The sequence below is a fragment of the Artemia franciscana genome, chromosome 6 (genome assembly GCF_032884065.1).
Source record: "Artemia franciscana chromosome 6, ASM3288406v1, whole genome shotgun sequence".
In the NCBI taxonomy this organism is placed as follows: Eukaryota; Metazoa; Arthropoda; class Branchiopoda; order Anostraca; family Artemiidae; genus Artemia; species Artemia franciscana.
In genome coordinates, this window is record NC_088868.1 from 14,062,076 (window position 1) to 14,086,220 (window position 24,145).

The 24,145-nt window shown below is 35.5% G+C and overlaps 1 protein-coding gene across 1 annotated transcript in view; it reads left to right on the plus strand.

Moving 5' to 3' along the window:
- LOC136028079 (uncharacterized) overlaps positions 1-24,145 on the plus strand; it is a 63,175-nt gene that overhangs the window by 26,571 nt on the left and 12,459 nt on the right. Inside the window, exons 4-7 of the mRNA XM_065705687.1 lie at positions 95-285; positions 3,396-3,629; positions 12,846-13,082; positions 21,612-21,752. Of these exons, the coding sequence (XP_065561759.1) occupies positions 95-285; positions 3,396-3,629; positions 12,846-13,082; positions 21,612-21,752 (803 nt within the window). The remainder of the gene's footprint in view (positions 1-94; positions 286-3,395; positions 3,630-12,845; positions 13,083-21,611; positions 21,753-24,145) is intronic.

Sequence of the window (24,145 nt, forward strand, 5' to 3'; positions counted from 1 at the left end):
CTGCGAAGATCGATGCTGGAGAGCAGATCTTTTTTTTAGGATTTGTTTCCATTATACCATCTTCACATATTTAAGCATCAATGTGATCTTTTAGGACCCTTTGCTGGTAATCGACGTCCGAGAGTCTTTTTTCCACGTGATGGCCAATCACCCAACGATGTCGACGCACCGCCTGATTTCCAGCCTCAAATAAATCTAACTGAGTTGTTTTTCGGTACAACCCACTCTATGGTTGGGGATAATGAAACTCTCGTGGACTATCTGAAAGAAATGAATAAAGTAGAGGTGAGCCACTCAAGTTTAATTATCAGGGATTTGCAGACTCGTTACCCAATGAGGTAGTATCTAGAGACTCAGTGTAGCAGAGAGAAACTCCTTAGCCCCCTGAAATCTCTGGTTTTTAATATTTATTTGTCCTATCTATTTCACATCACTCGTTTTCTATATTTTTACCATCTGTAATGCGTACCCTTTACTTACCCCTTCCCTTCATGAAAATGTTGGATTCTAATTTGGTAGTCAGGCCCAGTAAATTATCTCGCCCAGTCCCTATATCTCCCTGAAGATGGCTCTGTTAATTAAACCAAGACCTATTTTACACAATTTCTAACTTGTTACCTCTTGGCCCTTCTGATTTTAAAGGTTCGTCTCATCTTAACTTGCGCCTAGTAAGAAAAATCAACCACATTCATCACAGTGAACATATAAAATTATAGTTACATATGTTTTGCATGGAGTGACAGGTAATTCTAACTAACCTCATTTACTTGGATTTGGTTTGTGATTGGTGATTTGTGACAAAAGGATTGGTGATCCCACTGGCATAGCTTAACCCCGGTAGTTGTAGCAAGTAACCATCTCTAGACGCTATTTTTTAATCAGAATCGCTTCTAAAACATGACTTATGTTTGTCCTAAAAAGTATTTTATGCGAAAGTTGAATTCCTGTCTTCACCATTATTTCTTGCCTAGGATCAATTCCTTGAATACTACTTACTTAAATGGACACGTTTCTCATAAGCCTGACATACAGACAAAATCGAAGGGTATTCTTTTGAGACTTCTTTAAAGCCACTGTCTCAAAGGAGTTATAATAAAGGCCAGAGTTTGTAAGAAAACAAAAGATCACAGACAAACAGTATAGCATTTCTTAAAGAAGGTTTAACACCCAAATACTTCTATGCTTTATTGATTTTTATTTTGCCAACTTGGAAGCCCAGTCCCAAAATAATATATCCATCTTTATCTTAGTTTGTCTTAATTCCTGGTGTAATTATGTTTTATTTTTACATATTACTATAAGATACGTCTTTAATACGACATGTCTATTGGATCAGTTCAAAACGGTAGTCTGAGTCACATCGTCACATCTATAATTTAATTTTCTTTCAAGTAAAAACCATTTAAAGTCAATTCTAGAATGTATTTTGCTTAAATATTAGAAGCCATTCTTAATTACAATTCTATTCTAATCAGCTCATGATTTAGAACATTCCGTAAATATTTTTTCGTTTATTTGATTTTGCTACAAATCAACGGTGCTCCGAAACTAGGAGGATTATTAGTATATTTTTAATTTTATTTATCTCATCTTTGGAACTTTCTGTTCTCTGCGTCATCATAGCTTAAAACTTAATATCTACGGTCGTGATAACAACTCATAAAATGATTGTCACATTGCATGTTTATGTCTAAAGTCCGTCTCTTTTTCATAAGGGTGACATCCGCTTAACCTTGGTCTATGTCTTATAAAAACTCTTCTTTTTTAGAAATTATTTCCTCTTAGGATCATACTGATGAATTTTGACAAACAAATGCCCTTTTTTTGATATCTCAGGGATTATTTCATTAACTGATGGATATTTTCGTAACAACTGACACTTGCAGGATTTCTTATCCAGGATCAAAGAGTTCAAGACTTATCTAACCTCTCAAGGACTGTTCAAAGGCTGTCTCGTTAACCTAACGAGCGAACGATCCTTCCATGTTTTCTGAAAGCTGCAAGTCTTTTGTACTTATCTGTTTTTCTTAGAAGTTTGTTTATAAAATTGTCAAATGGATTGCGTGAGGCCCGTGAGCTGTGGTATATTTGGTTGAAATTGAACGTATATATTTTTTATTTCTACTACAATAAATCACAAGTAATCATGTTTTACTTAAAGCGCCTCTGAGGATTATACAAGGAATTCACAACAGTAGCGATTAGTATGTTTTGAAAAAATCCTTGAATGGCAAAAAACACTTACTTTAAGCGACGTGGATATACAATACCAGCAAGACTTCCATGTCTAGACATGTTTGTTTCATCAAGAACTTTCTTAAGCAAGGACGTTCATCCAGACACGCAAGTACTTAATTGTAAATAATGAATATGATACAAAAAGAAAGGCTAATTGTTAAAATTTGAAATCCTAGATACAAAATTCTAAACTCTAGAACTGGATGTTTAGCTGCAGCGTGTTGCAGCCAAGCACTGAATTTTACTTGTGAATGGGGACTGCATGGACGTTGATGCGACCATGCATCAACACGTTTATGACACGTTTTTCATCAACACATGTTTAGACACGTGAGACACGTTTTCTAAAAAAATTCAAGTACAATTGGACGCGGATATGAACGCCACTTTAGTGTTGGAATTAGTGAAATATTCTCTTGGATGTAGCACATGAAAAACATTTGGTGATTGGAATCATCTGTCTCAGGGACTATTCTATGAAGGCTGTTTGTTGGCTTTTTTATCCTTTTAGTGGGGTTTAACACATGCATAAAATCTAGGCGATGAGCGGGGTAAGGCCAAAACACTAGTGAAAATTGTGGATTCATGTTATGGCTTGGAAGCGTAAGAAACAGTCTTGAGAATATTATTTTCCTTTTCTATATCGGGCTGAGATAATGTTAAATGTGTGATTAAAAATAGTCATAATAATAAACTTATACACCCTGTTTCAATTCAACCTAAAAAAAATTGAATTGAACTGAATTTATAATTTTTTTGCAGCAAATGCAGGGGTTTGCCAAGTGTTTCAGTCTGGGCAGAGGGAGGATGCTAAAATCCAAAACACATTCTGGGGTCTAGGTTTTCAACTACTTAGCCATGAATCGTCACTTGGGTTTACTTTCTCTTACGTTCGAGAAAATTTCATTTTTTTTCGAGAAAAGGTAATAAAAGTTGCAACATTTCACAAATAAACATTTTAAAGCAGCAAATTTTGTAATATTTAGTGTTTGCTTTGTCCAAAAGCTAAAGAGATTGTTATTATTAGCAAATTAACTTTTCTGTAATAATTAGGAAATTTTTCTTAAATAACAGTCTTCTAAGAGGGGCTACGTCCTCAAGACCTTCAGAGGTATTCCCCTCAGCGCACTCATGTTAATATTTGTTCAAATTTTCAGGATACATTAACCTCTCAGAGAACTGAAGCATATCGAAATGGATCTCTTAACCCCTTAGATGTAAGCAGGTCACATCTTGAATTCATTTTATTTTATGGCCTTGACGCACCACGTGACTTTCAGACAAATGTCACTCTTAGAAATACGATGGCACGTTATTTATCTAATAAGATGGAACGATTTGGCCTCCTCGCAGGAACACAGACATATGAGCCTCATCAGTATCCGGAAATCGTAAGTAAATTATGATAAGATTTTTATTAAAGAAAACAATTAATAAAAAAGCAAATAATATATAAGTTTAAATTCGGAAAATAATTTCGAATAGAGAAGGAATTAATTAATAAATTGAACGATTCCAAAATAAATAGTGCATAATGACTTATGTAATATAAACAAAAGAATAATAAAAATTAACAATTGTGAGAAACAAAAATCAACAAGTTCAATGTTTTTCGAAATTAGCTCAACATGAAAAAATGACATTGCCAAGAGAACAAAAAATTGTTTCAAAGAATTGGCATCGACGCAGATACTGCTTGAATTTTCGTTATGTGTTATGATTATAATTAAGCATACTTAGATTTAGAGGAGGGATGATGGGTATATTGACCCCTCTAAAAAAAACAAAGAAGAAAATGTAGGAAAACAAGAACTCGAAGAAAAAGACGAACACCCAAAAGAATGTTTCTCCTACATATTGCAAGAAGTACTCAGCGCTGGTAAAGAGAAAGATTCTTAACCATAACAAGTTAGGAAAAGTGAAAGAAACTTAAATAAAAAATAAAACGAACGAATAAAATCAATATTTACAACAGCTACTCCACAAAAAAATATGGGGGAATGATTCTGCCCCTTATAGTTGCAAATTCGACCCTGATTAATAGACATTTGCACCTGTAAAAGACCGATTCGGGATTCAACCACTGTCTTACAAACTCCATAGACATTTTTAGATGCATACATAATAAAATTTTTGGTATAATAAGTCTAAAGCTTACGACCCGAAGCATCAATATCTCCTTTCATAGAAGCAATGGTCTACGAAAGAGTCCAAAAGGGTTCGATTAGTCCTTGGTTCCCCTTATTTACCACTACTGTTAATTCCACATGTTCTTTGCAGTATTAAGCCATCTTAGGTACCCACTTGAGAACAACTGGTCTTCAGTCCTTGCATCTTAACTTAATTAAACAAACGAAAGCAAGATTTTTTTAACTGAACGCAAGGAGCGACATTAACGAACATAAATTGTTCTGTATATGAAAGTGGCTGTCGCCTCCTCAACGCCTCACTCTTTACGCTAAAGTTTGACTCTTTGTCACAACTCTACTTTTTAAAACAACAAAAATTTTAGTGTACAGAGCAAGGCGTTGAGGAGGGGGCAGTCCCTTTCATATACGGAATAATTTTTTTTTCGCTCCTTACTTTCGGTTAAAAAAACTTGTTTTTTTATATTTAATTTCTAAACGTCTTTCAACTAATGCAGGTTCGAATTGGGCTCACCTTATATGAAAAATTGAAACGCAATTTGCATATTAATTCTGTCAGATTTATTCCGTATATGAAGGGCTGTCCCCTCCTCAGTACATTGCTCTTTACAGTAAAGTTGCTAGAACTTTTAAAAAAGCTTCATATTTTAATTAAATGACCTTCATGTTTCAGTAGATGCTTTAAAAAAATTGGGAAACACAATCAAACTTTAACATAAAGAGCGAGGTATTGAGGAGGGGGCAATCTTTAATACATGGAATAATTTCAGTTCGTTTTTCAAATAATGCCGGTAAATCTTGCTCACCCTCTATGAAATCTACTCCTCCCCCTCACAGAAAACTCCTTCGTGGAAATTTTATCCAACTTAAAGTGCACCCCCATCCATCAAACTCCCCCCAGACAGTTCCATCCTTGCTGGGAATCCCCCTAAGTGTGAAATTCCTTGCGTAGAATTCAGCCTGAAAAATTCTCTTTATCATTTTCTTATTTGAATAAGACTTTAATCTCTAATCGGTAGTAGTGACGACTCTGTGGATCCGACCGGGGCCCTATTCCTTCGAATTCCGATCCGGGCTATGTTTTAGAAACTTCTTCAAGATGCAGATGTCTGTTACGTAATAAGGAATGTTTTCTTCGAGATACATGTGCATGTTACATAAGGAATGTTTTCTTCGAGACAAAGGAGAGTCCATTAGTCAAGTGTGGGGGGGGGGGTATTAAGACATTTTTCATATAGATGCTTTTTCAAGATGTTTCAAGTCATTCTTAAGACATTTTTTTCGAGACATTTTTCAAGACGTTTCAAGACATATCAAGACATTTTTTTAAGACATTTTTCTTCATTACGGTTTTCAAGACGTTTCCAGACATTACAAGACATTTTTTAAGGCGATTTTTTCTTCAAGACGTTTTTAAGACGTTTCAAGACATTTAAAGACGTTTTTGAGACATTTTTATTCAATATGCTTTTCTTCATGATTTCTTTAGTTTTTACGTTATAGGGAATGTTTACCAGTGTTAACGATGACGCATTCTAACGTGAATTGTTTCTTCGGGGCCCGTGGGGAATCCTCGCTTGTAAATATGAAGGACACACACGTGGGATGTTATATAATACTTTGAGATTCATTTTCTTTTACGGCTTTTTTTCTTTCAATGTGTATTTTTCCTTTTTAAGATTTTTTTCTTTCAATGTGTATTTTTCCTTTTTAAGATTTCTTTTTCTTTCAAGACATTTTTCTCAGGGAACCTTTATATTGCAAAGATAATATGTCCAAATTAGGATTCAAACGGGATAGAGCCACTATGGAATGGAGCGCTAGCCAGTTGGACTATGGAAGCCTTTCTAACATTTTGATTCGGGTAATACATTCAACATGATAACCTATATCATGCAAGTAGAATCCCTTGTTCGCGAATACTAGAACGATTAAATGAGTTTCTTGTTCCCTTATGGCTGCAATAATTAAATTGGTATGCAGGATAAATCGATTACTAGAAATTGCTTACATTTGGTATGCACCTGCATTTTGGGTAATACGTTAGAGTGTATTATTAGATAGTATTGGGTCTTGCTCATAACATTTTTTTGGTAATAGAGTCTTTTACTCTATTGGAAATTGGATTTGCTATCAGGGATGAAATTAAAGTGGGAGTATCATTATGAGTAGAATGTGTTACACCTTCATACATAATCGACATTTTTTGTTTTCCACTTCACTACGCAAAATTTTACACTTATATTAAGGGCATTCTTGAATGAGTATACCTATGTACAGATATTACATAGTGGTTAAATTGCGTACATGATTATCTATCGAAGCTTTATCCTGAAACGAGAAACAAGAAAGCTTTTGTACAAACAAATTTAATTAGTAAAAAAAATTTATATGCATAATTAAAACACAGAAAAAGGCATATAAAACTCAACAACGGAAAAAACAAAATGTAAAAAAAACTTAAACAGGATAAAATATAAGTAAAGAGAACCATGAATTAAAGAAAGGTGGGAACCTTACCAACCAGTTCCAACGGGGGACCCATAGCATTCAATGCCATCAGGTGGCCCAACATCCAATTCCACCGGGGGGTTAGAAACCAATTCCAATAGGACCTTAGCCAGCAATTCCAGCGAGGGCCATAACATTCCCATTCCATTAGAGGGCTCTTGCAACCAATTCCGATGAATCCCTAGAAACTAGCCCCAGTGGGGGCCCCTAGCAACTCTTTCCATCGGGGCCCCTAGCAAGCAACTTCAGGCTGTGTGTGTGTTATTAGATATGAATTTAAGCCATATTAAGAGATGATTCTGAGAAATTTTAATGAAAATGCATCTTTTCTTTGACTGGGTGTTAGATATCAGCCCCTCAAGGCCGAAACATTCTCTCAACACCAGCCATCTTAATTTTGATCTGTAGAACGTGTTAGTTCAAGCAATTCATGCCGCCATGGCAATATCTGGCTGGCCTGTGGCATCCCTCTGATACATTTTATCACTCAAAAGGTATTTCTACCTGAAATTATTGACATTACTCACAATTCTACCATAATTCTGACGTAATTCTACCGTAGTTCTACCCAAAGCTGCTGTTACTAGTTTCTTAAATGAATATATAAGCAAATCATCAGTAAAAATTATTGACATTACTCGTAATTTTACCAAGAGTCTAGCAAAACTCTACCGTAAATCTACCCAAAGCAACTGATACTAGTCTCTTAATTGAAGACAGAAGCAAATTATCACCAAAAATTATCGACAATATTTGTTATTCTACCAAAATACTACCAAAATTCTACTGTAATTATATCCGCAACTGCTAATACTACTCTGCTAAATTAAGACATAAACAAATTATCACCAAAAATTATTGATATTACTCGTGATTCTACCAAACTTCTATCTAAATTTTACCGTAAATTTACCCAAAGCCAATGATACTAGTCTGTTAAATGAAGATACAAGCAAATTATCACTAAAAATTATTGACATTACTCGTAATTCTATCAAAATTCTACCGTAATTCTAATCAAAGCAAATGATATCTGTCTCTTAACTGAACACATAAACAAATTATCACTAGAAATTATTGACATTACTCGCAATTCTACCGTAATTCTAACCCAAAGATAATGACACTAGCCTCTTAAATGAAGACATAAACAAATTATCGCTAGAAATTATCGACATTACTCGTAACTCTACCGAAATTCTACCAAAATTCGAAAAGCCCATGATACTACTCTCGCAAATGAAGAAATAACCAATTTATCACCAGAAATTTTTACATTAATCGTAATTCTACCAAAATTCTATCGTAATTCTAACAAAAGCCAATGATACTAGCCTCTTAAACTAAAGCCTATGATACTAGCCTCTGAAATGAAAACATAAACAAATTAGCAATAGAAATTATTGACATTGCTCGTACTTCTACCACAATTCTACCGTAATTCTAAATAAAACCAGTGATACTAATTTCTTAAATGAAGACATTAACAAATTATCACCAAAAACTCTTGACATTACTCGCAATTCTAGGAAAATTCTAACGTAATTCTACCCAAAGCCAATGATACTAGTCTCTTAAATGGAAACATTAACAAATTATTACCAGAAATTACTGATATTACTAGTAATATTACCAAAATTCTGCCGTATTTCTACCCCAAACAAATTAACACCAGAAATTTTCTAAACTTACTCCTAACTCTACCAAAATTACGCCATGATTCTAACCAAAGTCAATGATACTAGTCTCTTAAATGAGAACACAAACAAATTATCACCAGAAATTATTGACATTACTCGCAATTCTACCAGAATTCTACGATAATTCTAACCAAAGCCAATGATACTAGCCTCTTAAATGAAAACATAAAAAAATTATCACCAAAAATTATTGACATTACTTTTAATTCATTTAGTAGGTTAGTATCATTAGCTTTGTTTCAAATTACGGTAGAACTCTGGTAGAATTTTGGGTAGAATCGGAAGTAATGTCAATAATTTCTAGTTATAATTTATTATTGTGTCTATTAAAGAGACTAGCATCATTAGCTATGGTTAGAATCACTGTAGAATTTGGGTAGGATTTTGGTAGAATTACGAGTAATGTCAATGATTTCTGGTGACAATTTCTGGTTATAATTACGAATAATGTTAATGATTTCTGGTGATAATTTGTTTATTTCTTCATTTGAGAGACTAGTAACATTGGCTTTGAGTAGAATTACGGCAGACTTTTGGTAGAATTACGAGTAATGTCAATAATTTCCAGCGATAAATTGTTTATGTCTTCATTTCAGAGGCTAGTATCATTGGATTTGGTTAGAATTGCTCTAGAATTTTGGTAGAATTTCGAGTAATGTCTGTAATTTCTAGTGATAATTTGTTTATGTCTACATTAAAGAGACTAGTAACATTGGCTTTGGGTAGAATGACGGTAGAATTTTGGTAAAATTACTGGTGATTACTTGCTTACATCTTCATTTAAGAGACTAGTACCAGTGGTTATGGGTATTATAATTAGAGTAGAATTTTGTTAGAGTTTGGTAGACTTGTGAGTAACGTCAATAATTTCTAATGATAATTTGCTATGTTTTCATCTAAACGACCAATATCAGGAGCTTTGGGTAGAATTACGGTAGAATTATGGTAGAATTATGGTAGAATTACGAGTAATGTCAATAATTTCGGGTAAAAATGTCTTTGAAATGATAATATGTACCACAGCGATGCCATGGGCCAGCCACATATTGCCATGGTGGCGTGAATTTGACTAAAATGTTCTACAGCTTAACGTTAAGCTGGGTTTTGTTAAAAGAATTTTTTGGGGTGGGGGCTGAAATCTAACACTCTGTCATAGAAACGATGCATTTTCTTTAAGGCCTCTCAGAAATACCTCGTAATATGGCTTATATTTATCTCTAATAACAACCCCCCTTTCCCCTGCAATTGCTTGTTAATACCCCCACTGGAAAGGGTTGCAAGGAGCCACCGCTGGGTTTGGTTTCTAGGGCTTCTTTAGAATTGGTTGCAAGGACCTCCATTGGAATTCCTCGCTAGGGTCCCATTGGAATTGGTTTCTAGGCCTTCAGCGGAATCGGATGTTAGGGGTCCTGCTGGAATAGCTCACTAGGGTCCCATTGGAATTTGTCTTTAGGTTCCCGGTGGGATTGGATATTAGTCCCCACTCCCGGTGGGTTTTAATGATAGGGCCGCCCCTCCCCATTAGAATTGCTTGCTAGCCCCCCTCCCCCAGTTGGATTGAATTCTAAGGCCCTTCGTTGCGATTGGTTTGTACGGTTTCCATCTTTCTTTGTTCATGGTTCTTTTTGCTTATATTTTATCCTTTATTTACATTTTGATTTTTTTTTTTATATTTTGCTTTTTCCTTCGTTGAGTTTTAACTGTTTTTCCGTGTTTGAATAATGCTTGCAAATTTGTTTTCATTAATAAAATTTGTATGTACAGAAGCTTTCATTCTTCAGATTTCTTGTTTCAGGATAAAACTTCGATAGGTAATCGTTTACGCAATTTAAGCACTTTCTTGCCTAATTACATAGGTAGGCCCATTTCAGAATGACCTTAATATAAGTGTAAAATTCTATATAGTGAAGAAGAAAAGAAATCTTTTGGTTATGAATGCAGGTGTACCATTTTCTATCCATTATGATACTCTCACTTTTATTTCACCTCTGATAGTACATTCATGTTCCAATAGAGCAACAGACTCTATTACTAAAAAAAAAAATTATGAACAAGCCTCAATATTATATGATAAAACTCTCTATAGCATTACTTAATACGCAGGTGCATACCAAATATAAGCAATTTCTAGTAATCGATTTTCCCCTGCATGTCAGTTATTGCGGCCATATGGGAACACCATATGAGAACGCATAGGTTATCATGTAGAATGTATTACCCAAATCAAAATGTTAGAAAGGCTTTCATAGTCCAACTGTTTAGCACTCCATTCCATGGTAGCCCTATCCCTTTCGAATCCTAATTTGAACATAAAATCTTTGGAATATAAAGGCTCCCTGAGTAAAATGTCTTGAAAGAAAATTAAATCTCTAAGAGAGAAAGAACGCTTTGAAAGAAAAAAATACCGTGAAAGAAAATGAAATCTCTTAAAGTATTATGTTACATTCCACGTGTGTTTCGTCTTAATTTACAAGTGCGGATTCCCCACGGGCGTTGATGGATTACGTCACGATAGAATGCGTCATCCTTAACACTGGTAAACATTTCCTATTATTTAAGAACTAGAGAAATCATGAAGGAACACGTCTTGAACAAAAATGTCTTGCATTGTATTGAAACGTATTGAAAAACGTCTTGAAGAAAAAATGTCTTAAAAAAGGTCTTGTAATGTCTGGAAATGTCTTGAAAACCGTCTTGAAGAAAAATATCTTAAAAAGTGTCTTGAAGTGCCTTGAAATTTTTTGAAAAATATCTTGAAGAAAAATATCTTAAAAGTGTCTTGAAATGTCTTTAAACGTATTGGAAAAACGTCTTGAATAAAAATGTCTTAATAACCTCACCCCCTCGCTCGACTAACGGACTCTAACAAGCCCTATTACGTAACAAGCACCTGTGTCTCGAAGAGAAAATTCTCTATGATGTAACATGTACCCGCGTCTTGAAGAAGTTTTAAAAATATGTTGGGACCGGGATTTGAAGGGATAGGGTCTTGGTCGGATTCACAGCGCCGTCACTACTATCGGCCTCCAGAGCCCCCTTCCACGGAAATTGCCCTTGGATAATACCCCAGGAACATCTCCACATCAAAAATTTGATAAAGAGAATGCAAGACAATTAAAAGAATTCCGTGTAGTAATTCTGACAAATCACCTCTCTGTAACATTTCCCCTTGAATATTTACATCCTCCCAGAAATTTCACTCTCCAAGGAAGACTCTCCCTTTAGAAATCCACCCAAGCCCCCTCCCCCCCGAACAAAATGTCTGTATACTTCCCAATAAAAAATACTATACGTATACAATGGGCAAATTTAATAACTTATAGGCCTCTCCCCACGGACTGTGGTGGGTCATTTTACACGTAATTACATAATTATTTGATTTTTCAACTATACTGAACAAAATGGCTATCTCAAAATTTTGATTAGATACTTTTTTGGGAAAAAATGGGCGTGGGAAGGAGCTCAGTTACCCTCCAATCTTTTTGGTCACTTTTTGGTCTCAGGCTCGTAACTTTTGATAGGTAACATTAAACTTGATGAATCTTACATATTTGGAATCAGCATGATAAGTTGATTCTTTTGATGTATTTATCGACATTAAAATTCCGTTTTTTAAAAGTTCGGTTACTATTGAGCCGAGTTGCTCCTTACTTATAGTTCGTTACCACGAACTGTTTGACTTTGAGAGCCGAAGATCAAAGATAGAAAGATATTTACATGAAAAATCACCAAGTAACAAACCATGAGAGCACGTACTACATCACATGCTCCCCCCTCCACTTGGCTTTATGGCGGGAATGCAGGGAGATAAAAACAACAACAACAAAAAAAAAACACACTTTAAAAAGGAAAATGACCGGAGGTGGCCCTCCACTGACACCTCCCTTAAAGACTACCACAGCAAGGTGCCGTGGGCAATGCACAATAAAACATTCAGTTCCAATTTGACCCATGGAGAATAATTGTATGGGGGCATGAACAAAAGGAAAAAAAAATTTACCGAAAGCAAAAATGATTTTACAATTCTTCCAAAGGCACTAAACCGGTGACTTTTTACTAGGACAGATAGTAAGCCCGTCACCCAACTTTGAGGCAGCTGGGATCGAACGTCAGGTCGCGTCTTTCCAAGCAGATATCATATCAACGCAGTGCCCTACCACATCGGTTAGAGAAAATAAGTTAGATTATAATAAGGCTTTTCGTAAATTAATTAGTTGTATTTTTAAGGTTTTAACAATTTCTCTTTTAGTTTCCTGAGAAAATACCTAAAGGAATAAATATAATCGGAGTTCTTCCGGGCCGACGATGGGGCACAAAAGATGACGAGATCATTTTGCTAGCTGCGCACTGGGATACTGTGGAAGGTAGCAATGGGATGGATGACAACGGCTCAGGAGTCTCTGTAGTCTTGGAAGTAGCCCGCGCCCTGACTGAGGCTAAATGTGTCACGGAATTCAGCGTTATGTTTGTACTTTTCGATCTTGAGGTAAGTATTTTTAGTCTTGTCCCTAAAGAATTTCTTTAACCATGTCTCATTCCTAAAAGTTCTCTAAAAGAACTCTAAGCTTCCTAAGAAGTCCAATCTCCTGGATTGCTACCTCTTTTCTATGGCTTTGTTTACAGTACTTCACGCATACTTTACATTTTTCTCCGTCTCTGATCCTAAACTTCTTTCTTTGTCTCCCTTCTAGTGTTTCTTTCCTCTTTTTTTTCTAGTGTGCCACTAGGCATGAACTCGGTAAATAGATCTAAATGCACCGTAATTGTGCATGTATATTGCAACTAAAAATATTCTGTTCTACTGTCTCTATCTTTCTCCCTTCTTCCTCTTTTCTTGTCTCTCTTTTTCACCTCCTTGCCATTCAAAGATATTCTTTCTAATTTACATCATTTGGCGAAGATTTACACTTCTTACAATTGCCGATGTTTCAGCTCCAGGTTTTTTTTACAGGGACGGGGGGGGGGTATTGTCCACGGAGGGAATTTTCAGGGATTGTGGATCAGCCCGGAACTGTTTCAGCCAAGCATAAATGAAACAATTTACCTTACAGAGTTACATTTGGGAAGGGGAATTCGTAAAAAATCACAGGCTTTGGGTGGGGTATTGTTTGCCGGAGCCACGATTGAGACTGTACTTAACGAGCGCAAAGAAGGGAGGGAGACCAACCTTCACATAAAAACTTGGAAGACCTATCCATGGCTTAAATTTTAGTACACAGGAATTTGTGTGTCCCGATGTGAGAATTACTAGTCCCCAATGAAAAATTGCAATGTTGCGCCAATGCATAGCAAAAAGAGATTTTCTCAAGTAAGAAAACCAGCTGGAGATAATCAACAAACAACCGAAGCAATAGTGATGAGTTCCACTTGTTTCCGTTTGAGAAAATATACAGAATTCAAGTAAAAGCGCAAGAAATCACAAAGAAAAGGATTCATAATAGATTGTACCTTGTTTCGGACGAAACACTTATGAAAGTGGAAAGATATTCCAGATCAGAATACAAACATAAAATATAACGTATGAAAATAAAAATTAAAACTGCCTTCAGATATATTTCTACCTAGACAATAAGTATGAGCCTTTTGATATTAATTTGGGAACTTCTGTTTTTTGGGAGAGAATTATTGCTAAAGAGATTTGAAGAAGCAAATACATTCCCAAAGAAAAAGAGCTCGTCATCTAGTTATAGGTGATTGAGATTCATTTATGGTAGCCATTTTTTTATCTTTAATGTTGTTTGGACAGATGACCAAAGAAAATAAGTTTTGAACTAAAATGACTATGATTCAGCTAATCTTGACTGATCGATTTAACAGTCAAAAGTGAAAAATTACCTACATTAGAGCGGCTATACATAATTCAAAATAAATAATTTTACAGCCAATACAAGCTCTAAACTTATGACAATTTTGCTCCAAATAAAGCGTAGGCTAATATTTATAACCTTGGATCAGCAACTATCGTCTTTTGTTCCCATTTTTCTCTCTAACGTTTTTTTTTCCGATGCATCCTACTTTTCCTCAGCCTGGGGCTTACCAAAGGACTGAACAGACTTGGCGCGCATATACTAAGGATAGTAACATGTCCGGAGCTTAACATGCCAAGCCAGTAATTAAGTATCGGAAGGGACTCGCAAACTTTCTGGTCTTCCAACCAAACCCAAATCCAATACCATTTAACTAAACTTTAAGGCCTTTCCTTCATTTAAAAAGTCTTTCATAAACCTGAGCCAACAAAGGATCAACTTTTATTTTGCTGTCTATTCAAAGTTAGTCGATCTCAATGCCCACTACGGTGTATACCTTACCCAACTCTTGAAATGACAGTATGTCTAGGGGGAGTGGAAATTCTCTGAAACCTTAAAGTTTGTAAATTTAAGCACTATGTGTGCTGAAGTGTGCACTCGTGTAAAATCGATATAGAATTTGAGGTATTAAAGATCAGTTCGTCAGTCCATCCATCAGCGTAGTCGTTCGGAATTGGAAAACTATTCTACAGAGCCCCAAAATAAGTAAGTCGTGACAGTTAAGATTTTGAGTTATCTTATTACTCTAAAAAAATGACCTTATACGTCGATTTTCAAATCACGACAAAGTTTTAAAATTAGAAACGTGAGTTTGTTAAATTTTAAGGTACGACAATTCGAGACTACTTAGTGGAGGGGGAAGGATTTTTTTTCACTAAATGAAGATACACAAAGAGGTGGTTTTGGGAATCTTATCCAGCCCAACTCTTGAAAAGACAGTACTTCTAGGGGGAATGTAAATCCTCTGAAACCTGAAGAAGTACATGCTTAAACTTCAACTTTGTAAGTTTAAGCACTTTGTGTGTTGAAGTGTGCACTTTGTGTAGAATCGATATAGAATTTGAGGTGTAGAAGACCAGTTCGTCACTTCATCCATCAGCGTAGTCGTCCGGAATCGGAAAACCATTCTACAGAGACCCTTATTACTTTAAAAAATGACCTTATACGTCGAAGTTCAAATCAGGACAAAGTTAAAACTAGAAACGTAAGTTTCTCAAATTCTCAGGCACGACAATTCGAGACTATTTAGGGAGGGGGGAGGGCAGGGAATTTTTTCACTAAACGAAGATGCACAAAGAGGTAGTTTTTGGAATCTAAAGGGGAAGTTTTTTGTTTTGTTTTTAAGAAGCCATGGAACAAGTATTTTGTTCACTATGCTTAATATTTCAATATTCAATTCTAAAAAAGTATTCTAAACATTCTATAATCCTTACTACCCAATTTATGGATTTCCAAACTAATATGATACGGTAGTGGTCTGATCTCATCTACGGTTAATTGCTTCCATCATTACCTTATCAATCGGTACAGTGTGAAAAATTTCGACACATCTTATCAAACAGTTCGTGGTAACGAACTATAGTAAGGAGCAACCCGGTTCAATAGTAACCGAAACTCTAAAAAAAATGGAGTTTTGATGCCAATAGTTACATCAAAAGAATCACATGTTAATGCTGATTTTAAATATATAAGTTTCATCAAGATTAGTCTTACCCATCAAAAGTTACAAGCCTGAGAAAATTTGCCTTATTTTAGAAAATAGGGGTAAACACCCTCTAAAAGTCATAAATCTCAACGAAAATCACACCATCAGATCCAGCGTATCAGAGAACCCTACTGTAAAAACTTCAAGCTCCTATCTACAAAAATGTGGAATTTCATATTTTTCTCCAGAAGACACATCACTGATGCGTTTTTTTTTTTGTTTTTTTTTCCAGGGGTGATCGTACCGACTCAGTGGTCCTAGAATCTTGCAAGAGAGTTCATTCTAAAGGAAATCAAAAGTTCTAGTGCCCTTTTAAGTGACCAAAATTTGGAGGGCACTGAGACCCCTCCCGCGCTCATTTTTTCCCCAAAGTCACCGGATCAAAATTCTGAGATAGCCATTTTATTCACCATAGCCGATCTATGTCTTTGGGGACGACTTACTCCCCCACAGTCCCCGTGGGAGGGGCTGCAAGTTACAAACTGTGACCTGTGTTTATATATAGTAATGGTTATTGGGAAGTGTACAGATGTTTTCAGGGGGATATTTTTTTTGGAGCGAGAGAAGCTGAGAGGGGTGTACGTGGGAGGATCTTTCCACGGAGGAATTTGTAGTGGGGGGAGAGAATTTCACTGAAGGAGGCGCAGGATTTTCTAGCATTATTTAAAAAAATGAAAAACTAAAAATGAAAAGTTTTTTCAACTGAAAGTAAGGAGCAGCATTAAAACTTAAAACGAACAGAAATTATTACACATATGAGGGGTTTATCTCCTCGTGATACCTTGCTCTTTAAGCTAAAGTATTTTTAGTAATTTCTACTATTTATTCTACGGCCTTTGTGAATTACGGGGTCATTCTTAAGGAATTGGGAAAATGTTTTAGCTTTGGTGTAAAAAACAAGGTATTGACGAGGGGGTGAACTCCCTCATATACGCAATAAAAACATACGAATATAGAAGTTCGTTACGTAAGTTAATTCGTCAGTTACGTATATTTTTTACTAATGAAAATGTTCGTAAAAAATTTAAAGTTCTAGTTGCCTTTTTACGTAATCAAAAAATTGGAAGGCAACTAAGCCTCCTCTCTTGCTTTTTTTCTCAAAATCTTCCGATTAAAACTATGAGAAAGTCATTTAGTCAAAAAAAAGTTAATATACATAATTCGTTTTAATTATTTATATGCGGAGAGCCAAGATCAAAACATGCATTAATTCAAAAACGTCCAGAAATCAAATATAAAAAAAAAACAAATTTTTTTTAACTGAAAGCAAGGAGCGACATTAAAACTTAAAACGAACAGAAATTACTTCGTATATGAAAGGGGCTTTTCCTTCTCCCCGCTCTTTACGCTAAAGTCTTTTACTGTTTTAAAAAGTAGAGTTAAGAAAAAGAGTCGAACTTTAGCGTAAAGAGCGGGGCGTTGAGGAGGAAAAGCCCCTTTCATATACGAAGTAATTTCTGATCGTTTTAAGTTTTAATGCCGCTCCTTAATTTCAGTTTAAAAAACTTGTTTTGTTATTTAATTTCATCTAAACTCGTTTCTTTTCAAGCAACCTGGTTTTTTTTCAAGCTACCTTTGATTTTGCCATTCCACACGAAACCTGTTTTTTGCGGGGAATTTGTTTGGATTGTTTATGGCTAGCTTAAACTTCAAAACAAACGATATAAATACTTGTAAATGCTGACTAACAAGTTTTGCGACTGTGAAGGTCAAGATCACAGTCATCATCGATAATCATTCCTGTTTGTTTGACATGTTTCTTTTTAATGATGTAGATATAGGCTATGTTTCTTGGCCACTGGACAATTATTTTACTATTATAGTAATATCTTAAATGATATTTTAATTCAGGCTTGTACCAAGGGTTTGGATTTGGGGAAGGGGTCAACCTGCTTAATGGGAGGGGGTCAATTATGTAAAGGGGTTTACTTTTGTATACTTTTTAACCATGGGCCAAATCTTGGGGTGGGCATGGACTCTATATCCCCCCCTCGAATTACTTCGTGTCTAGTAAGGTTTTGGCAGCGCATCAATGGAATATCCTAAGTAAAAACGTATTTTTAGCACCCGTGTGTTGCTTGGAAATGTACTGTAAACGAATGTGGAACTCAGCCATACTGACCTCTAAGATTAATTATAACATCGAAGATCACAATCAACGAGGTTAAGTGATTAAACTGAAAGTGGAAAATTCAACCAGACTACAGGCTGGCCTTCCTCAGCGAGAAACTTTCTTATTTAAGTAAACAATACGTCGGTGAAAGTAGTCTTCGTTAACATGCTGAGGTTTGTAACCAAAATCTCGGTTTTCGTTCAGCAGAAATCTTTCAGATTAAATATATTTACAAATAGAATAAACATAACAAGAGAAAAAAATATTACAACACTCAAGGTAACAAGGGAACCGCCTAGGTTTCATCTTTGCAAAATCGTCAACAAGCTCGTAGTCCAAGCTCGTAATCATCAACAAGTCGTAGGCCAAATTTTTTACTAAATCCTTCTCTGCAAACATCAAAAGGAGGTGACTGAGACTATCGTCTCCTATTGTAGACCGCAGGTAGTTTTTCACTATTTCTAGGCTACAAAACAAACGCTCATTGCTCGCTGTTGTCACAGGAAGTGTGGCAGCAATACGAAGTACTTTAATTACTTCCGAGTAAGCCACTGGTAATGCCTGAAGATGGTCGACAATGTCTAGGAAGTTTTCCGGCTTTTTCTCCTCGTCGAGCAAGAAACGCTTGCAAATACCAGCTTGAAATTCGAGAAGAATGTCGTCAATATCCAGCTCGCCGTAAAGAGCAGAGAAACAATTGAACAAATCGGTGTCCAATAACTTGGTCGAGTTTGGATCCAAGGCTTTTCGTGTGCTCACCACTGGCAAGTTATCTGTGAACTTTCTGTCAAATTCGGCTAATAGACGGTCGAAAGTCTCGGAGTACTCTCGCTAACAGAAATTACTCCGTATATGAAAGGGGCTATTCCCTCCTCAACGCTCCGCTTTTTACGCTAAAGTTTGGCTCTTTCTCTCAACTACTTTTCAAAACAGTAAAAAACTTTAGCATAAAGAGCGGGGTGTTGAGGAGGGAACAGCCCCTTTCATATAAGGAGTAATTTCTGTTCGTTTTAAGTTTTAATGTCGCTCCTTAATTTCAGTTAAAAAAAACTTGTTTTTTTATTTAATTTCTGAACGTTTTTGAATTAATGCATGTTTTGATTTTGGCTCTCCGCACATGAATAATTAAAACAAAATTTGCATATTAATTTATTTTTTTGGCTGAATGGCTTTCTCATAGTTTTGATCGGACAATTTAGAGAAAAAAGGAGCGGGAGAGGAAGTCTAACTACCCTCCAATTTTCGGGTTACTTAAAAAGGCAACTAAAACTTTTAATTTTTTCGAACGTTTTTATTAGTAAAAATATACGTAACTTACGAAATAACTTACGTCGCGAACTTCTATATTCGTATGTTTGAACTGCTTATATGAGGGGTTCACTCCGTCGTCAATACCTCGCTCTTTACGCTAAAGCTTAAATGTTGTCCCAATTCCTTAAAAATGACCCCTGAATCACAAAGGCCGTAGGATAAATAATTAAAATGACTAAAAATACTTTAGCGTAAAGAGAGAGGTATTAGGAGGAGGTGAACCCCTCATACGCGTAATAATTTCTCTTCGTTTTAAGTTTTAATGCTTCACCTTACTTTCAGTTGAAAAATTTTTTTCATATTTTTTTTTTTTTAATGCTAGAACATCCTGCGGCCCCTTCATGGAAATTCTCTTACCCCATGACAAATTCCTCCATGAAAAGTTCCCCCCGCATAACCTAATCCCCTCAAACCCTCCTCCCCAACCAAAAAAAAAATACTCCCTGAAAATGTCTGTACACTTCTCAATAGCCATTACTATATGTGAACACTGGCCAAAGTTTGTAACTTGCAGCCCCTCCCACGCGGACTGTGGGGAAGTAAGTTGTCTCCAAAGGCATAGTTATTAGGTTTTTCGACTATGCTGAATAAATGGCTATCTCAGAATTTTGATCCAGTGACTTTGGGAAAAAATGAGCGTGGGAGGGGGCCTAGGTGCCCTCAATTTTTTTGTCACTTACAAAGGGCACTAGAACTTTTAATTTTTCGTCAGAACGAACCCTCTCGTGACATTCTAGGACCAGAGGGTTGATACGATTACACCTGGAAAAAAAACAACAACAACAAAAACAAATAAATACGCATCCGTAATCTGTCTTATGGCAAAAGTACAAAATTCCACATTTTTGTAGATAGGAGCTTGAAACTTCCACTTTAGGGTTCTCTGTTACGCTGAATCTGATGCTGTCTTTTCGTTAAAATTCTATCACTTTTAAGGAGTGTTTCCCCCTATTTTCTAAAATAAGGCAAATTTTCTCAGGCTCGTAACTTTTGATGAGTAAGACTAAACTTGATGGAACTTATATATTTAAAATCAGATTCTTTTGATGTAACTATTGGTATCAAAATTCCGTTTTTTAGAGTTTCGGTTACTGTTGAGCCGGGTCGCTCCTTACAACAGTTCGTTACCACGAAATGTTTGATAACCAGTTTTATTTATTCATCTTTTCGTATCGATTGATACAAAGAATATATCTAATGATATATTAAGATCGAAATGATATCTTTTTCGATGTTACAATTTCGTCGATTTTCGATTTTTGTGAGTTTTTCATTTTTTTTTTCAATTCGTGATCCCAAGTTTCACCTGATTCTAAAACTCTGTAAACCGTTTTAACGAACGATGTGAATAAATTTTACTGTTTGACCGTTTTCAGTAGAAAACACCTAATACTCAAGCTCTCTACCATAATTTCAAGCATTGTAACGATCAGTTTAAAAATAAATTCAGCTTCTCAGACAGAACATTTTCACCATAAAATGTTAAGCTAAAATTTTCAACAATTCTCAAGAATTTTCTCTAGCATGCCGATTCTTCTTGGCCATAAATAGGGGGGCTCCACTGATTAAAAAAATCTAGAGAAGAATAATATAAAGAATAAAAAAAACTAATTTTATTTACTAATTTGAATAAGAAGTACCCGGATACTCAAGAAAATTTAGGATATTGACACACACCCCCCCCCTGTGTACTTCCCTTTCGTGGGTGCTTAAGAGTCTTGAAACATTTCTAATAGTGAATTGACCTTTTATCCCAATTGTCCATGTAGTTTTTTTTTTTTTTTAAGTCGTGTTTCTATACAACTGATGATTCACAATAAAGCTCTTCCGTTGGATGAACGTTAACCAACTATGACGTGAATATTTTGGTTTTCAAATAGAAATCGTTATATATTAATTCCTGCTGCAATGCTCCGAATGTAAGCATCCTTCTAAAAGCTCCATATGGTAATCATGTTATATGGAAGTAATGCTATGGAATCCAGTTCCAGTCATGTTAGAATTGAGAAAGTAGGGCAATGACAGTATTTTTGATATTTTAATATGTTCAGAGTATGTGAACATTAATTTTTCTTTTAGGAAGTTGGATGTATTGGCAGCATTTATTTCATCAGAGATTATCTAATACCACACGTTTTGGATGCCCATGGTGGAGCTAAACTTAAAGGGGCTTACATTCTTGACACTGTTATGAACTACAACAACACTCCAGGATCTCAAGTTAGTTTCCAGTTAATTATGTTGCATTTACTGTATTCATGCCTCGAGTGAAACGGTCATGTTCATGTATTTCATTATTTTGCAAAAGGATGAAGATAGAAACACAAACAATCTTAATTTTAACAATCGTAAATTTAACAATCGTATATTTACGACATTCATTTTTTGGGATCACCCTTAAAGTAAAAGGTAAAACTAAGGTAAAAACATAAGGTATATCTATATATATAAAAATAAGTTGTCTGTCTGTCTGTGGATCAGGTGACGTCATGTTTCTGTGTCGGCTGACGTCATGTTTTCGACTGACGAAATTACAGACTGGGACATCGGGACACAAATGACGGACACTCAAAGAGAAAGCGACCGTGACACAAGGAATGTTCGATTAGCAATCACCATCAACAAAGCACAGGGACACAAATGACGACCGGGACACAGGGAGTATAAATGACGACCAGGACATAAGTAAAAAAAAACTAAAAAAAACTAAAAAAAAGGTAAAAACTACAAAAAACTAAAAAAACAAAACTAAAAACTAATAAAAAAACTAAAAAAGCTAAAAAACTAAAAAAAACTAAAAAATAAAAAAAAATAAAAAAAGGAAAAAAAATGAAAAATAAAGGAGAAAAACAAAACTAAAAAAAATAAAAATAAAAAAAAACTAAAAAGAAAAAAGAAAAAAACTAAATAAAAGTAAAAACCAAAAAAAAACAAAAGAAAAAAGGGGAAAAATACAAAAATTTATTTCATCATATACCATTTCAAAAACGAATGTATATACAGACCGGGACACCGGGATACAAATGACGACCGGGACACAGGGAATATAAATAACGACCGGGACACAGGGACACAACTACAACGGGGACGCCGGGGGGCACAGGGGAATATATAAATGACGACGGGGACACAGGGAATGTTCGATTAGCAATCACCATCAACAAAGCTCAAGGGCAATCATTAGAATAATGAGGTATAGATCTGAATACGGATTGTTCTTCCCATGGACAATTTTATGTTGCATGTTCAAGAGTCGGTAAGGGGTGTGAATTGAATTGAACCAGGGCTGGTTCAATTTGGACGAGACGTCTTCCTGCAGGAATCCAGAGAATACGAAAGTTGCTGAAGCCAAAGGCTCACACGCCACTTGTAAAACAGGTGGTAATGGACGTGAGAGTACAACTATCTTGGCTTGCATCGGTGCTAAACGGAGAAAAACTCCGGCTTGGAACTAAACGGGGGCTTGGGGGGGGGCGAAGCGCCACCACTTATTATATACACCAAGTTATATAATAAGGTATATATAAGGTAAAAATGAGGTAAAAATATAAAAATAATTTTAAAATCAGGGATTACAAGTCTTTATGGTGTAAATGTGTGTTCTTAATACCATAAATGGTGGAGCCTGTGTAAATTAACTTCATACTCCGCTACTTGTATGTTCTGTGAAACCCATATTTTAAACCGTTGGAGATCCAACAGGGTTGTCAAATGGACTTACTACACCTACAGCTAAGGTAAAAATCTTGCGACAGCTATGATCAGAACCATATGATCATGAACATATGATCAGAACCATAAGATCAATCGCCGTTATCGAGGCGTGTTCTGCGCGCGGTGCGTTGGAGTAGAGGTAGTTCTGATACAGTTTAATTCAGCTTCGGCGTGTTATTTCATATTGCTAGATTAAAAGATTGTCATTTATTTTGGCGAGTGTTTATTTTGCTTCAAGTTTGAAAATTTGTTTTCCTTGACTGGTAAAATTATGTTGAAATTAGTTAAAGCTCCCTGGTTCTGACTATATAAAATACCCGACATTCTTTTTTAAATAAGTGTTCAAAGAGTTTTTTTTTTGTTTCAATAAACTTCCCGGGTAGATTTTGTGAATTTCTCTTTCAATTGTTTATATCATCTATTCACATAGCGACATCATTCGGTTCTTTTCTCTTGCTAAAAATTTACTGCCTTAGCTCAGAACTTAGCTTGAGGTTACAGATACTCAACAGATTATACAATGGTGCAACACGACTTGAATTTCATGTCCCGTCATGTGTTCTTAATACCATAAATGGTGGAGCCTGTGTAAATTAACTCCATACTCCGCTACTTGTATGTTCTGTGAAACCCATATTTTAAACCTTTGGAGATCCATCAGGGTTGTCAAATGGACTTACTACACCTACAGCTAAGGTAAAAATCTTGCGATAGCTATGATCAGAACCATAGTTCATGGTTTTTCAAGGGTTAGACATTTATCGTCTGTTCGCTCAAAATAACAGCCATACTTGTCAAAACCAAATCTTTCAAAATGTTGAAATATGTGAATAAGCTTAAATTGCGTTTGAATAGAGCACAACACATTTTTTATATAGGTTTTCAGAACATTACAGGGA